We start from the raw sequence: 16,013 nt of genomic DNA, 5'->3' as shown, positions 1-16,013 counted from the left end.
AGAACTGGCAACAGACATAGACAAAAAAAATAAATAAATCAGTAAAGAAAAACAAAAATAAAAACAAAAACAAAAAATAAATAAATAAGCATGAAAAGCCTGTTCTCTTTGGCCAAAAGACCAGGAAAGGGAAAGCCCAGTAGAGACGTAGTGGGATGAGTCATACCAAGTGACAGCAGCTGACCCGTTGGCAGTGTTTGGGGACCAACACATCCCGTACTGCATACTTGCAATAGCAACAGCAGAATTTGGAAGGGTCAGCCCACCCCATTCCCCACACCTGCCAAGTAGTGGTGGACCTGATCTACGAACAGTAGAACCCAGGAGGGCCAAAACACAGGACTCACGTGTGCTAGCAGGAGCAGGTCAGTATGTCTGCAGGAGTGGCAAGGGCAGAACCCAGAGGGCCAATCCATCCCCCACCCCACACCAGGCAATGGCACACAGGCCCCTTCCACCTGCACTGGTGGTACCAGTAGGCCCTGAGTGTCTCCATCCTTCCCCCAGCAGTGGAGAAAGACCTAGATCTGGCAGCTCCTGGCCCTCCACCCAAGACCAAAGTAAGATCCAGACCAAAGTATCTCCCAACCCTCCATCCAATAAGAGAAGGCAGTCCAGGGGCAGAAGGTAAACCAGACCAGGGTCTCCCAACCTCTACCCAGTGGCAGAGAGCCATGCAGCCCAGACCCCACAGTTCTTGACCTTGTACCAAGTGACAAAAGACAGCCCAGGTCGTTGCTTCCCTTCCCTAACTGCACCAACAGTGATATAATGGGAACCCCATTAGTAGCAGGAGACTTGAGAACATACCCGGAGAAACGTTTTCCCCCCTGCAGATCCAGCAGCCCTCACCTCCACCTGATGACACCAGGCAGCCCAGGGAAGCACCTTCCATTCTTGCAGGCAGCACCAGCAGGATTCCAGCCAGAGCTCATGCAAAGCTAACACAACAAACAGACCAGACTAGGGCTCAGAAAACTAAATTATCATTGGCCATACAAGGACTTTGTGCATATGGCCATAGAAAGACTTGTATCTTTGTGTGAGTATTAGACAAAAAGTTCTTTTCTTGTTTGTCTTCACCAATAGATATACCTATTTGCCAGTAGTCTCCTTAGGAGGAATGAAAGACTCCTGCTCAACTTATTCCACCTGTTCTCACTTTCCAGAAGAAAAATCACTATAATAACAATTATTCTCTGGGAATTCCCTGGCGGTCCCGTGGTTAGGACTTGGGGCTTTCACTGCCGTGGGCCTGGGTTCAATCCCTGGTCCGAGAACTAAGATCCCATGCGAGCGATACAGTGCTGCCAAAAAGGAGAGAGAGAGAAAGAGAGAATTATTCTCTAAATAAATTTGGGGCAAATTTGTGTATAGATCTGTTCAGCAGTAACTGTGTAGGCGATGCATTTGTTTGTCAATGGATATTTATATGCAGTTTCTAATTGAAATGTAGTGTAAACTTGTCTTTAGATGTTGAAAATTTTTAGGCCAGAAATACTATTAATGAAAATATACTATAAGATTAACCAAATAGTCCACAACAAATTAAATTGACTATGATAAAGGAAAAGTAAAATTAATTCATTCATTTCTTCATTCATTCAACAAATATTTATTGATTACCTACTATGCAGCAGTCAACAACAACAAAATCTCTGCCTTCATGGAACTCACATTCTAATAGAATTCAAAAGCAAGAATAGCAGTTGATATTACAGGATCAATGTAAGACAACACTAACGGTCTTTCAGATTTCCTGTGGAGTAGGCCTAGAATACTTTTAAATGCCTGCCATGTGCATGATCTGAAGCTTTGTCTCAGACAGAATTGGATTGTGAGTTAAATTGTGTTGGTATTGATAGAATCTAGGTGAAAATAGGTCCAGAGAACTCATAAGTAAATTATTGATTTCAAATATTTTTAAATCAAAATGTTTACAAAGATAACTGTCCTGCTTATGTACCATATTCCATTTTAAAACCCTCTTTGTAGCTAGGATTTCTTCTCAGTATCAAATTAAGAAATCTGTGTATAAAAATATTAAATCACTATGTTGTACACCTGAGGCTAATATAATATTGTATGTAAATTATAATTCAATAAAAAAAGAAGTTTAACAGCTAAGCCTTCTGGAGAATCTGTATTTCTTTACACAGAGTCTCAAAGTAGTGGTAAACTTTTAGATCAGAATTTGGCTATGTGTACGTTCAGTTCAGAAGACTGCCATTAGTGGTTATCTGTATGCTCCACTAAGTGCCAATGACAGGCTTAAATAGACAAGAAAGAGGAAAGAAAGAGAATCAAGGGAGAAAGTAGATATAATGATGTGGTAGAACCTACCTATCTGCTATATATTGCCTCTCTTTGGTTGTTAATCTATAACTACTTCTGAAAATGGAAGTAGTTGGAAGTAGAAAAGTACTTGCTGGTTTTGCTTTGGAAATTTAATTGGTAAACCTAAAATAGTACTCAAATTTCTGAAAAGAAAAAAATTTATGTCCTATCTAAAAGAGAAATGTTTTCATGTGTCAACTTGGCAAATTCAAGTTTTCTAAGACATTAATTAAGAAAAGTGAAATCTGTTTGGCTAATTGGTGGTATCTTTTAATGAGAAACTTGAGTTTTGTTGAGGAGAGGAATGTTGACAATCCTATGGCCATTAAAAAGTTTGACTTTATAAACTGCCAGACAGCCAGATACTAAGAGGAGAACATAACAGTTGTAACTGAGTGGCTTGAACCTCCTGGAGATTTCCAAGCTGTATCCTATAATATGTCATGGTCGTGTTAAGCAGTGTAGTTCAGGGAACCTTGGAAGGGTGCTGGGGACTATCACTTGATAACTGAAATGCTCAAGCTTGTTGGTGTTTAACTCATAGTCTCAGGCTCTTACCACTAGTCCTCAAGGCTCTGCTACTTAAAAAGAGGGAGGGCAGGGAATTCCCTGGCAGTCCAGTGGTTAGGACTCCACTCTCTCACTGCCAGGGGCGTGGGTTCGGGAACTAAGAATCCCACATGCCACACAGCATGTCCAAAAAAAAAAAAGGAGGGAGGGCACATTTTGATATACCAGTTTTGTATCTCATGCTACCATCATAGCATCAAAAAATAGACATTTAAATCATAATTAATGTGTCAACACACAGTAGAATGAAATAGTTGATTTCAGTGATTTTAAACTTTTCTTTCTTTTTTTGGTGTGTGTGCAGCAATGAAAACTACTGGATGTAACTTAGATAAGGTAAATATTCTTCCTAATGCTCTGATCACTCCACTCATATCAAGCAGTATGATTAAGAGTGAAGATGTTACTCCAATGGAAGTAACAGCAGAGAAAAGATCTTCCCCTATTTTTAAGGTGAGCTACATTGACTAGCGCCCAGCATCTTAACCTCAGATGTAAAAATTGCTGTATTTTGAGCAGTTTGATTTCTTTTCCCCATATTTATGCTTTTTACTTTGCCTGTTTCTTTTGTATCTGTTTCTCTTCGGATGCATTTAATGAATTTTGCTTTGCAGAGTAAATGATTTTATACTCAAAATAGCCTGCAAAGCAACTTCTAATATACATTTTTGACAAGGGAGGAATTAATACATTAGCTAGACCTTTGTGATGAAAGTACTGGTTTAGCATTTTCAAAACTAGGGATGTTTTATTTTTCTTTTCTCCGCCAGTCTTTTCCTATAACTCCTTTTCCATTTTTCCCTTGTTCCCCTCTCCCAATAATGTTACCAGTGATCCACAAATGGAGGTATTTTAAAATTTGCTATTAATTCATGAACCATAGAATTATTGTGTTCTTACTGTCCTAAGCATATCAATAGCTGATTATTCTTCTACTTCTACTTATTTGACTATCTTTGCTTATAATACTTATTTAAAAATCCTGATGACAGTAAGACATAATGTTATCACTGAAAATCATAGTCTTACACCTGTTTTCCAAATAATATAGAGTGGAAAATTGATCCTGCATATATTTTTATAATAATAATAATTTTTGGAGTATCATATGAGCTCATTTAATATTTATATATACATTTTATTTGGCAATTTTTATTTTTTAGACTACAAAGACAGTTGGATCAACTCAGCAAACATTAGAAAATATCTCTAACATAGCAGGAAATGGGTCTTTTTCATCATCAACATCTTCCCACTTACCTTCTGAAAACGAAAAGCAACAACAGATTCAGCCCAAGGCATACAACCCAGAGGCCCTGACAACTATCCAAACACAGGACATTTCACAGCCTGGTACTTTTCCAGCAGTTTCTGCTTCTAGTCAGCTGCCCAACAGTGATGCACTACTACAGCAGGCTACACAGTTTCAGACAAGAGAAACTCAGTCTAGAGAGGTGTTACAGTCAGATGGTACAGTGGTTAATTTGTCACACCTGACTGAGGCATCACAACAACAGCAGCAGTCACCACTGCAAGAACAAGCACAGACTTTACAACAGATTTCATCAAATATTTTCCCGTCACCAAACAGTGTGAGTCATCAGCTACAGAATACAATTCAACAGTTGCAGGCAGGAAATTTTACAGGCAGTACTACTAGTGGCAGCAATGGAAATGTTGACTTGGTCCAACAAGTTTTAGAGGCACAACAACAGTTATCTTCAGTTTTATTTTCTGCTCCAGATGGTAATGAGAATGTTCAAGAACAGCTTAGTGCAGACATTTTTCAACAAGTCAGTCAAATTCAAAATAGTGTAAGCCCTGGAATGTTTTCCTCAACAGAGCCACCGGTCCATACCAGACCAGATAATTTAATAGCTGGAAGAGCTGAAAGTGTTCACCCACAGAATGAAAACACATTATCTAATCAACAGCAGCAACAACAGCAACAGCAAGTGATGGAATCATCAGCTGCAATGGTGATAGAGATGCAGCAGAGCATCTGCCAGGCAGCTGCCCAGATTCAGTCAGAGCTGTTTCCTTCAACTGCTTCAGCAAATGGAAACCTCCAGCAGTCTCCAGTTTACCAGCCAGCTTCTCATATGATGAGTGCATTATCAGCCAATGAGGACATGCAAATGCAATGTGAATTGTTTTCTTCTCCTCCTGCAGTTTCTGGAAATGAAACCTCTACAACCACCACACAGCAGGTTGCAACTCCTGGCACTACCATGTTTCAGACATCAAGTTCAGGAGATGGAGAAGAAACTGGAGCACAAGCAAAACAGATTCAGAACAGTGTCTTTCAGACCATGGTCCAAATGCAGCATAGTGGGGACAGTCAACCTCAAGTTAGCCTTTTTTCATCTACGAAAAGTATGATAAGTGTTCAAAATAGTGGTACCCAGCAGCAAGGTAATAGTTTATTCCAGCAAGGTAATGAGATGATGTCACTCCAATCAGGGAATTTTTTGCAGCAGTCTTCTCATTCACAGGCTCAGCTTTTTCATCCTCAGAATCCTATTGCTGATGCTCAGAACCTTTCCCAGGAAACTCAAGGTTCTATCTTTCATAGTCCAAGCCCTATTGTCCACAGTCAGACTTCTACAGCCTCCTCTGAACAAATGCAGCCTCCAATGTTTCACTCTCAAAATACCATGGCTGTGCTACAGGGATCTTCTGTTCCTCAAGACCAGCAGTCAGCCAACATATTTCTTTCCCAGAGTCCAATGAATAATCTTCAAAGTAACACAGTAGCCCAAGAAGAACAGATGTCATTTTTTGCAGCTCAGAATTCAATTTCTCCACTTCAGACAACATCAAACACTGAGCAGCAAGCTGCTTTCCAACAGCAGGCTCCAATATCACACATCCAGACCCCTATGCTTTCCCAAGAACAGCCACAACCCTCCCAGCAAGGTCTATTTCAGCCTCAGGTTTCCCTGGGCTCCCTTCCTCCTAATCCAATGCCTCAAAACCAACAAGGAACAATCTTCCAGTCACAGCACTCAATGGTCGCCATCCAGAGTAACTCTCCATCCCAGGAGCAGCAGCAGCAGCAGCAGCAGCAGCAACAGCAGCAGCAGCAGCAGCAACAGCAGAGCATTTTATTCAGCAGTCAGAATGCCATGGCTCCAATGACATCTCCAAAGCAGCCACCACCAAACATGATATTCAACCCAAGTCAAAATCCAATGGCTGGTCAGGAGCAGCAGAACCAGTCAATTTTTCATCAACAAAATAATATGGCCCCGATGAATCAAGAGCAGCAGCCCATGCAATTTCAGAACCAGCCCACAGTTTCCTCACTTCAGAACCCAGGTCCTGCCCAGTCCGAATCGTCACAGACCTCCTTGTTCCATAGCTCTCCTCAGATTCAGCTGGTCCAGGGCTCACCCAGTTCTCAAGAGCAGCAAGTAACACTCTTCCTCTCTCCAGCATCCATGTCTGCATTGCAGACCAGTATAAACCAACAAGACATGCAACAGTCTCCCCTTTATTCCCCTCAGAACAATATGCCTGGAATCCAAGGAGCCACATCTTCACCGCAACCGCAGGCTACTTTATTTCACAACACTACAGGAGGCACAATGAACCAACTACAGAATTCTCCCGGCTCTTCTCAACAGACTTCAGGAATGTTCTTATTTGGCATTCAAAATAGTAAGAAACTCTTTCTAATTTGTCATTTCTTAAATGTTATTGGTTGAAATAGTCACATTATTATTACTAAGAGAAAGCACAACACAGTGGTTTTAAGAGCACAGATTGTAGTTAGACAGAATCGAGTTCAAGTCCCAGCTGTACCACTTGTAGACTGAGCCCTTAGGTTATTTGATCTGCATGAACCTCAGTTTCCACATCTAAAATGCTGGTGATATTACATACTTGACAAGGAGATTGGGAGGATTAAATGTGGTCATATATATATAAATGTATGTGTTTATCATTTTAAGATATAAACTTGAAAGGAAAAGGAAGTAAGAATGACAGAAAATTTCTCAGCCAATTAAAGTAAGTTTCCGAGGAGGTAGAAAACCATGTTTCTTTAATGTTTATACACCAAGGAAATTATATAGGATTTATGGTGATAACTAAGCAATATTGTATTTTTATACTGCTTGGAGGAAACCTAGGATGAATTCTGCTACTGTTTGATGAAAACCTTTTTGGAGGCTGTCAGGTGCCTCATTTTTAACTCTGTAGTGAGTGAACACAGTAATGAATTTAACCCAGCCACTAATAAATACCTTCTTACGAATCTTATCAGAAAATAACTAATCAGGTAGCTTCTCTGTTTTAAATCTCTGCAGACTGTAGTCAGCTTTTAACTTCTGGACCAGCTACATTGCCAGATCAGTTGATGGCCATAAGTCAGCCAGGCCAACCACAAAATGAGGGCCAGCCACCTGTGACAACACTTCTTTCTCAGCAAATGCCAGAGAATTCTCCACTGGCATCCTCTATAAACACCAGTCAGAACATTGAAAAGATTGATTTGCTTGTTTCATTGCAAAACCAAGGGAACAACTTAACTGGCTCCTTTTAACTGGATATGTAAGTATTGCGTTTTGGCATCTTTCTTATTGAAAAGCATCAATAAATTTTATTACTCTTAGCAGATTTGAGTTAAGTAATAACACTGTTTAGACTCTGATCTTTTAAAATACGGCTTGCTTACAAGATGGTACTTTTTAAATAAATTACTTGGAACGATAGCGTACCGTCGTATTGTTAATACTGGGCATTCCTTCTGGCTCTAAGCTTCTTTGCCCTGGAATGACAGAACAGCTGATGAAGGTACTATGTATTGGATGTAATTATGTCTTATATCTCCACTCCTTAAGAAAGAAATATTGAATCTGAAAAGTCTGACAGTGTAAATGTGATAAAGTATCATTTATAGTGCTGTCATATACTTTGAGATCATTCAGGGCGACAGGAACTTTGTAAATGCTTTCCCTCCCTCGTGAGTTATATTAAACTTCTTCTTTTTTTAGAAATTCCATGAAGAAAATCCTGGTTTCAAGATATCCTGAGATTTTGTGATTCCATGAGGATTATTGAACTGTTACTTTAAAAAGAAAACAAAATATGAAAAACTGTGATTGAGTAAATGGATAGATTTTACTCTGACTGCAAAAGAGCACACCTATGCTACCTATTGCAGTGATTAACCACCATTGTTAACATCTTTATACTTTATATTCCTAATAACAGCGATAACTGAGAATCTATTTGAGTTTCCAGCTGACAGAATTAATTGTTGCTATTTTCCTAGGCACTGTTCCTTTAATAGTACAGTTTAAATTGATAAGCTGGATCACTCAGTTATTATTGCTATTAGAAAATAATTCATGTTTCATGTTTACTTTTGTTCTTCATTCATATTTTCTTTCCTGCATTGTTTTAGTCAAGTAGTGGCTTTTGAAAAAGGAAAGTTCAAATAATAACTAAGGCTGTGATTTTTCAATATAGAAAGCGCAGCTGTTGGCCAAAGTGAAGAAATCTTTTTTCAGTTTTTATGGAGAAACTGAAGGGGTAACATTCTGACAAGTAAGCTGTATTAAGAGCTCTACACAGATAAGAGGCCTCTATTTATCTCAGACAACACACTTACAAACTGGGAACAGCTGGAAAGCTATTGATTTTATTTTTCAGAGGGTTGTTAATTCTCTGTGTTTCTGTTAAGGGTTTTAGCCAGAACTGTGCATAGAAAAATCTAAGCATCTTGCTCTACTAAAAAAAAATGAAGGGGATAATATATGATAAATTATGTTCTGATATCCTCCTACAGTAGTTAAAACTGACAGAGTAATTTGAGTCTCTTTTCTTCTTATCCCAGTCTTAGACTGGTATTCCCTTTTTATGTTCATCTATATTATTCTTCCCCTCTTCTCCACTTTATTTTAGACAATTAGTAATATACTACTACCTTTGTGACCCTGTAGTAACTTAAATGAAAAGACCACTTTGATCTGGGGTAACCCAGCAACTCCTGCAGCACAGGAGTTGGAATGAAGGGAGCTGACTCCTGAGAAACAGGAAACAATGCAGTTTTTTTCCACGACCGGTGCTGTTCTGAAGTCTTCAAATTTTTCCCTCTAATAGGAAACAGTGTAAATGTTAATTAAAAAAAAAAAAAGACAAACTAAAACTTCTTGAAACATCACTTCTCCCTGAGCTGCAGTGAGTGTAATTCACTTGTCACCTCAGTGCTTTACAGTTTGAAGTGGTCACTTACCTGATGGTTCCCACAAGCCTTAGGCTTTACAGGGTCATATCATTGACTTAATATGAAGAATTAATTTGTGTTACATCTATAGAGAGCAAAATAACACACTCCAGAACTTGCAGTTGTAGCATTAGTTGTACAGATTTGGGTGTTCTCACCACCCATGGGATGCCTGCTTCTCACTACAACCTGTTGTCTGGACACATGCTTATGTCTTACTCTCCTTTTGGCATGTAGAAAGCTGTTAATACAGTTTAAGGCCAAATTGTATGTGGCTTCTATATGTAGATAAGATGTTTTGGCATTCTTGTCCATTTCATTTATTTTTTAAGTGTACAAAATAGCCTGTTAATTGTTTGTTGAAGGCTACATTTCTGTTTTTTATTTTTATTTTTTCTATCCAGTACATTTAGTTGAACTTTGTGAACTTGTGGTGTTGGTTTTGTTTATACAGCCAGATTTTTCCCCCTTTTTGTGATGGTCTTCCTTGGTTCTTGAATGTGCTCTTCTTGAATTTGTTTTTTCTCTTTGTTCTCATTTATTCTTCCCTCCACCCCCAACCCTTTCTTTCTTTCTCTCTCTCTGATTGAGAGGCATTGAATTATGTTTTCAGTAGTACAGGCTTCTTGCCGATATGAAGGGAACTTTTCAGAAAGAGACCTACTCTGGGTCATTTAATTTTGAATACAGTTTTCAATCGTTCAAGTTTTGGATGGTTTATATCTAATGTGTGTTTCATTTTTTTGGAAAGCTATATTTTGTATTTAGGAAATGGTATACTATTTTGCTATTTGTACTGAGTGAGTACATTGGCATAAATATAGAAATTTATATATATACATATATATAAACTATTCTTTTTTTGCCACACATTTTTGTGGTAAATTTGTGAGTTTGTCTGATGTTCTACCACAACGTGGCGTCTGATAAAAGTGAGGGGGGGTTTGTTATGTCTTTACTGAGTATTTAAGTATCTTTTGAAACAAATAACCTGTTCATCTGTGGCCATTCCATCAGGCAGTTCCTTGATGTGATTAGTGGGCTAAAGGCAGCTTACTGTGTGTTCGCCGGATCTTTCACTCAGCAAAACGTTAGAGTAAGGAAACCCATCCAGGCAGTTCTGTCAAATGGTGTTTCACAAGAATGAGCCATTCAGTCTTTGCTCACTATATATTTAATATTTTATTGTTGTTATTGTTATTATTAATTGGCTTTCTGTATTCTATGCCTTTTATTTATAAAGACACTAAAAAAAAACCCATGTTTGTAATTTTAATAACATTTTCCCCATCTTGTAATATCCAAAGCTACTTTATAAATTCTCTAAACCAAAAGCATGTTCCTCAATATCTCTCTCTCTCTCCCCACCCCATCAGGAAAAATTACCCAGTATAGTTCAGGTTGTGAGAAGGATCAGCCACACAATCCAGTGCTTCGGTTTTAAAATGTACACCTCGAACTGCAGAGTGTTGACTGATGTCAGAAAGCTTATCCACTGGTATAAAAATAACAAGTAGAAATAAGATGCTGTAAGTCTATTTCTGAGTTTCCTGAATTTTTTTCCAAGAGATTACACAGGAGCCTCAGGAAGTCTATTTGTTCATCAAGTTCCAGTTAGAATGTTAACACTGCTGTATGGATGAAGTGGTGGCAAGAAGACTGGCTTGTGTGCTGACTACGTTATTTAGCAGGAAGTTTATCATTGTAAGATGCTGATTGCCAATGCCAAGTCACCAGGGACCAATTTTCTGTTTTATAATATCTAAGTTTAGAACAGAACATACACCTGAACTGTAGTGGTTTGATTGGATGGAGGCAGAAAACCCAATTTTTATTTTCATAAATTTTGTGGTTATTTGTACAAGGGCTGTGCTAAGATACCATATTCTTATTCAATAATGATGGATTTTTTTTTTTAACACTGTTAAATGTTCCTTACCCCTAAAAGGTCAATGTTAAGTACAGCATTCAGAACATACTATTTGGTTACAAAAAGTATTTGCCTTCTTATTGAAGCGTTAGCTTAGTGGTCAGTGGTTGATACTTGTGCTAATAATGCAGTTTCAAGATTACTGTTACAAGTTATATCTACCTATAGGAGAGACTCCATGAGCCAACAGAGGCCTTGGAAACAACAGTTTATTAAATTTACTTATGGCAGAAGGACCTAAATAAACTATAAACCACATTTTATTCCTCTATATTGTTACATTCAATTGTTCTTGCTTTCAGCAACTCACATTAATGCTTGGAGCTTATCTGTGTGTCTGCATGCGTGTGTGTGTGCATGTGTGTGCGTGCGCGTGTTTTATTCCTTATTGTCATGCCATTATATGCGCATACCAACATGGGAGAAGATAATTAGAAGTCATATTTTGCTTCTGAGCTTTATCATATTACCTTTGTAATTAGAGTATCACATTATTATTTAACCAATGCAAATCTTTTCACCAGTCTTGCTAGAACAGGTTTTTAAAAGGCTTTGTTTATTATAGAAGCAGTATTAATGAGGGACGTTCCTTCCTTTCTTTTTTTGTAATACTGTATATGCTGTAGTTGGGAATTTCATTATAGTGCATTTCTTGCCCATCAGAACCTCAGTTGATGTGCCTAGGAAAAATTGTGTCCAAGGGAATGAGAAAGAAGTTATATCTGAGTCCCTCTAGTACTAAGATAATAATTCCTTTTGACCATTTAAGCCATTATAGATGCTTATTTTGGAAAAGTGAAATCTGTTTAGATGCATCAACAATTATAGACCAGAAATTAAATGCTTTAATAATCACAGTCTCAAATTCAAAATGGTTTATAAATAATCACTAGGAGTAATTTGAGAATTTTTCATCTTTCTGGTGAGAATTTTTGTTCTAGTATCTGTTGTCTAGTTGATTTTTTCTAATTAATTGAAAATTATATGAGATCTATTAGCTTTACTCTGCTTCATGACCACAGGCTTTCTCCCTAACCAAGACAGCCATGTTACACCTGCATGCCTTTGGTTATATGGAGGGACTTAATGAAAGAGAGAGACTGTATAGTTCATCAGCTTTATTAGAAAAATAACTCAGAATGTATATACCCTAGTGAGTGGGGTAGTAGAATCTCATAACATGTATTAAAAAGAGGTTTTCTTCTCTGCTTATTTGTGTCACTAGAGCTAAATTGTGAAGATAATGTTCATAATGTAGTAAATATCAGAATAATACCTAGAATTGTCCCAGTATTCTAATTACTTATTTAATCCCCATTTGTTTTCACATTATTCTAACCTCATTTATTAATAAAATTCTATTTTTATTCTGCTTTCTCTTTCAGGAAATTTTTTTAATTAATATTTTATATCTAGATTAAATGCTTATGGAAAAGTGCCTTTTTACCATGATAGTGCCCCTTTCTTGTAATTTTATTTTTCATTGTTGCCAAAAACACATAGACAAATGACTTTAATAGTCTCAACTTTCGTTTTTTCTATTTAGTCATTCTTTTCTCCATTTCTTGATCACCATAGAAAACAACTTCATAACTTTCTAACGCCCTTTGGCATCAGAGGAGCAGAAAAGTTACATAGCTAGAATTCCTTCTTTGAAGGAGGGTAAGTAAAAGATCACAAAATTATACTGCTTAGCCTTTATATAAATTAGCTAAATTTGTCTTCATCTTGACCAACTAATAATAGGTCTTATCTGAATGCTATCAAAAATTTCACTGTATGTGAGACTATGTATACATAGTATGCAGTACATAAATGTATACAGTTAAATCTCAGAAAGGAAGTGTTTGAAGCATACTCTCTGATCTTAATTATAAGATGGGTAAAAATAAATCACTAACACATAGTTTAGGTAAAGCTTGGTAATGTCCATTTTTCTAACCAGAGTCAAATAATTTGTTAGTGTACTTCTTGCCCATCAGAACCTTAGTAATCTGCCTGTGAAAAATAGTATCAAAGGAAATGAAGTTATATCTGAGTCCCTCCAGAACTAAAATAATTTCCTGCAGCCAGATACAGTTGGATTGAGTGTCCCTCTGTATTTTGTTAATTTTGCCTATGTTCCAGCTCCTTACCATAGTGGTGGTGCCTGAAGAAAGGGCCATTAGCAATAAACAGGTCAGGATAGTAGTGGCTTAGGGATCAAGCTGCTTTCCCCATGTGAGTATTTCTGTGACTGTTAGTGGCACTAAAGACTGCAAACCTTTATGCAATATTCTCAGTATCCTCATGATACTACGCACTTTAACCATTCCAAAGAAGTCAAGAATGCTGTCTAATGATGATTCCTTCTTGATGAATACATCTTAACTGTTTAGAATATTTATGTCCCTTTTTATTTTGGATAGCCAACTTGGGAATATTTTCTAAAATGACTGTATAATAGGACTTAAGACTTTGAAATGTAACTATAAGGGGAAATGATTATACTTCAGAAAATCATTTTAGAAACATTAAAATATTCAGCTTTCTAATTATATGTTTGAGAGATAATTAAAACCAGCTCTATTCCTATTTTTTTGTTTTATATTAATAACATTATAGCATGTAGTTTTCTACATATATAGTATGTATAAACCAGTGGTTCTCAAAGTATGGTCCTCAGCCCACCAGCCAACATCGGTATCACCTGGGAACTAGTTAAAAATGCAAAATCTTGGGCCTTATCCCAGACATAGTGAATCAGAAACTCTGCACTGGGACTCAACAATCTGTTTTAACAAGGCTTCCAGGTGATTCTGATGCATGCTAAACTTTGAGAACCACTGGTGTAAACTGTATACGGTAAGATCTAGAAAGGGCTTTTTTTCTCCCACTCACACAGACACAGTTATACATTGTTTTTAATGTAAATTCAATTTAACCTGGTTATCCATAATCATTTATTGGCAATGATAATTTATTCTCAGTACTGCCTATAGAAATACAGTATATTTTATGTACATATACAGTTAATCTAGTTATTGATAATTCAGTTAACTTAGTTTGGCATTTTGCTACCACTTACTAAAACGTTTACATTAAATGACTGATTTAAATACGTAGGTGTAATGTTCTATATTTATTTTAACTATTATGACATTTAAATAGCTAATATAATTGACGGGTGCTAAAGTCTCCTGTTTATCCATAAAATGGGTACATTGTGGGCAGTGATGATAAAAGCTTTCTTTTCATTGCCTCTTACTTTACCAGCAGACCACAGTTTTGGCCTGGCTAGACCAACTCTCAGAACAAAATTATTTGTCATTCCTTATATTTACACGTGTATCTGAGCTATTAAACAACATGGCTAGCCAGGTCAGCAAAGCACCTTATTTAATTTCTCTTTTTATAGATATCTTCTTTTAAAACAGCTTGCTTTGTATGAGAATTGATACACTAGAAATATAGCTATCCTTGGAACTTATGCTTCAGACAAGATGTTAAACAAGACACTGTATTATTTAATTTGAGCATTTCTTCCTTCCCAGTTATATGCATCCTGGTAAATGTAAACTAACCATAAGTAGATTTATTCATTCATTTTAATCTCCCATTTTAATCTTCAGTACCTCCGTAATTGTTGGTGTTTACATATCACCAATTAATAAACTCATGAAAGAAAAGTGAACATTTCAAAATAAAAATAATTGTATACTCACTTTATAAAAATCACCACTGCTGTCTTTGCTTAAAACTAGCAGTGGAAATGTAAGTGGCTTACTCTACAACTTTGGTGCTGGAAATACGTAGGCAAACTGTTGGGAGATGCTCTAGCTACATTCCTCCTTTCTTGTTCCCCTTCCCCTCTTCCCCACTTTATTGCACTCTGTATTCCTGTACCCAAAGCATTCTACCATACCACAGTTCTGCTCGACTCCAACTTGTAATATACTTTAAAGGCTCTGTGTTTAACCACATCACTCTGCTTTTTTTTTTTTTTCCAGAAGTAATTTGCCTGATTTGAAATAGCTTGTATTATTATTATTTTAGCTAATGAACCTCAGGACAACACACACAGAGACAGACAGACACACACACACACACACACATACCCCGTCTCAGATGTTTGAGAGTGGCTTTGGAATCAGACTACTGTGTCCAATAAAGAACTGGCCTGCACAGAAATGTTTATGACTTTTATAGTGACAGACTGATTCCAGTGACGTTGAGCTTCCTTCTTTTGATCTAATGAATGTATTGCTCACCTTGTTCCCTTACTTTGACTTGATAAGCTCCAAGTACTTATTACTTTCTTTTTTGACAGTTTTTACTGTTTCATTCACTTCTTTTACTTAGTCTTTTAATAAATATACTACAGTTATTTTATTAACCTGTTCTCAAGTGGTTTAGCTACCATTCTGCCATTTAGTTTTTTATTTAATTTTGTTTGCCTGAGCACACTGATCAACCACTGAACTGCCTTCTTCCATTGTCCTGCAGTGATATAAGGGTTACATTTTTGTGTATATGGCTTTCATAGTTGGGATTTCAGAGCACTGACACCAGATATTTTCAGTTCATTCTCTGGGGGAGTTTCATTTGCATCTATGTTTTTAGCTATCTGTGATAACTTGTTAAATATTAAAAAGATATTTTGCTTCTATTGGAACATTTGTATACTCGCAACTATATTTCTGTAAACAGCTGCAGTCAAAAATAAACATTGAAAGTTTTCATTTTGTAGTGGTTAACTGTCTTTTTTCCTCAGACTTTGTGAATGAAGTCATATCCATGAATGTCAATTTTATGCAACATAAGTATGTGACTGAACTTAAAAAATCATTAGGAAAAGGTATGAAATATAGAAATATTTTTGAATAGTTACAATGTATCAAGCAGTGTACCAAGTGACTTAGTGTAATAGAATTTTTGTTTTACTCAGTTTAAATGTTTCAT

General features: G+C 36.9%; 1 protein-coding gene across 10 annotated transcripts in view; it reads left to right on the top strand.

Annotated features, from left to right (window-relative positions):
• NFAT5 (nuclear factor of activated T cells 5) overlaps positions 1-15,793 on the top strand; it is a 120,808-nt gene extending 105,015 nt beyond the window's left edge. For 8 of the 10 annotated variants that reach the window (XM_057713282.1, XM_057713281.1, XM_057713280.1 and 5 more), the window contains 4 exons: positions 3,212-3,360; positions 4,071-6,570; positions 7,221-7,464; positions 7,908-15,793. In XM_057713282.1, coding sequence (XP_057569265.1) covers positions 3,212-3,360; positions 4,071-6,570; positions 7,221-7,456 — 2,885 coding nt within the window. In that variant the 3' untranslated portion in view covers positions 7,457-7,464; positions 7,908-15,793. The remainder of the gene's footprint in view (positions 1-3,211; positions 3,361-4,070; positions 6,571-7,220; positions 7,465-7,907) is intronic. The other 2 variants (XM_057713284.1, XM_057713283.1) reach the window with 1 other exon arrangement.
• Positions 15,794-16,013: the final 220 nt, after the last annotated feature.

This window comes from Hippopotamus amphibius, chromosome 16 (assembly GCF_030028045.1).
Source record: "Hippopotamus amphibius kiboko isolate mHipAmp2 chromosome 16, mHipAmp2.hap2, whole genome shotgun sequence".
NCBI lineage: Eukaryota > Metazoa > Chordata > Mammalia > Artiodactyla > Hippopotamidae > Hippopotamus > Hippopotamus amphibius.
Note: the sequence above shows the minus strand (reverse complement) of the source record. Positions and strands in the feature narration are given on the sequence as shown.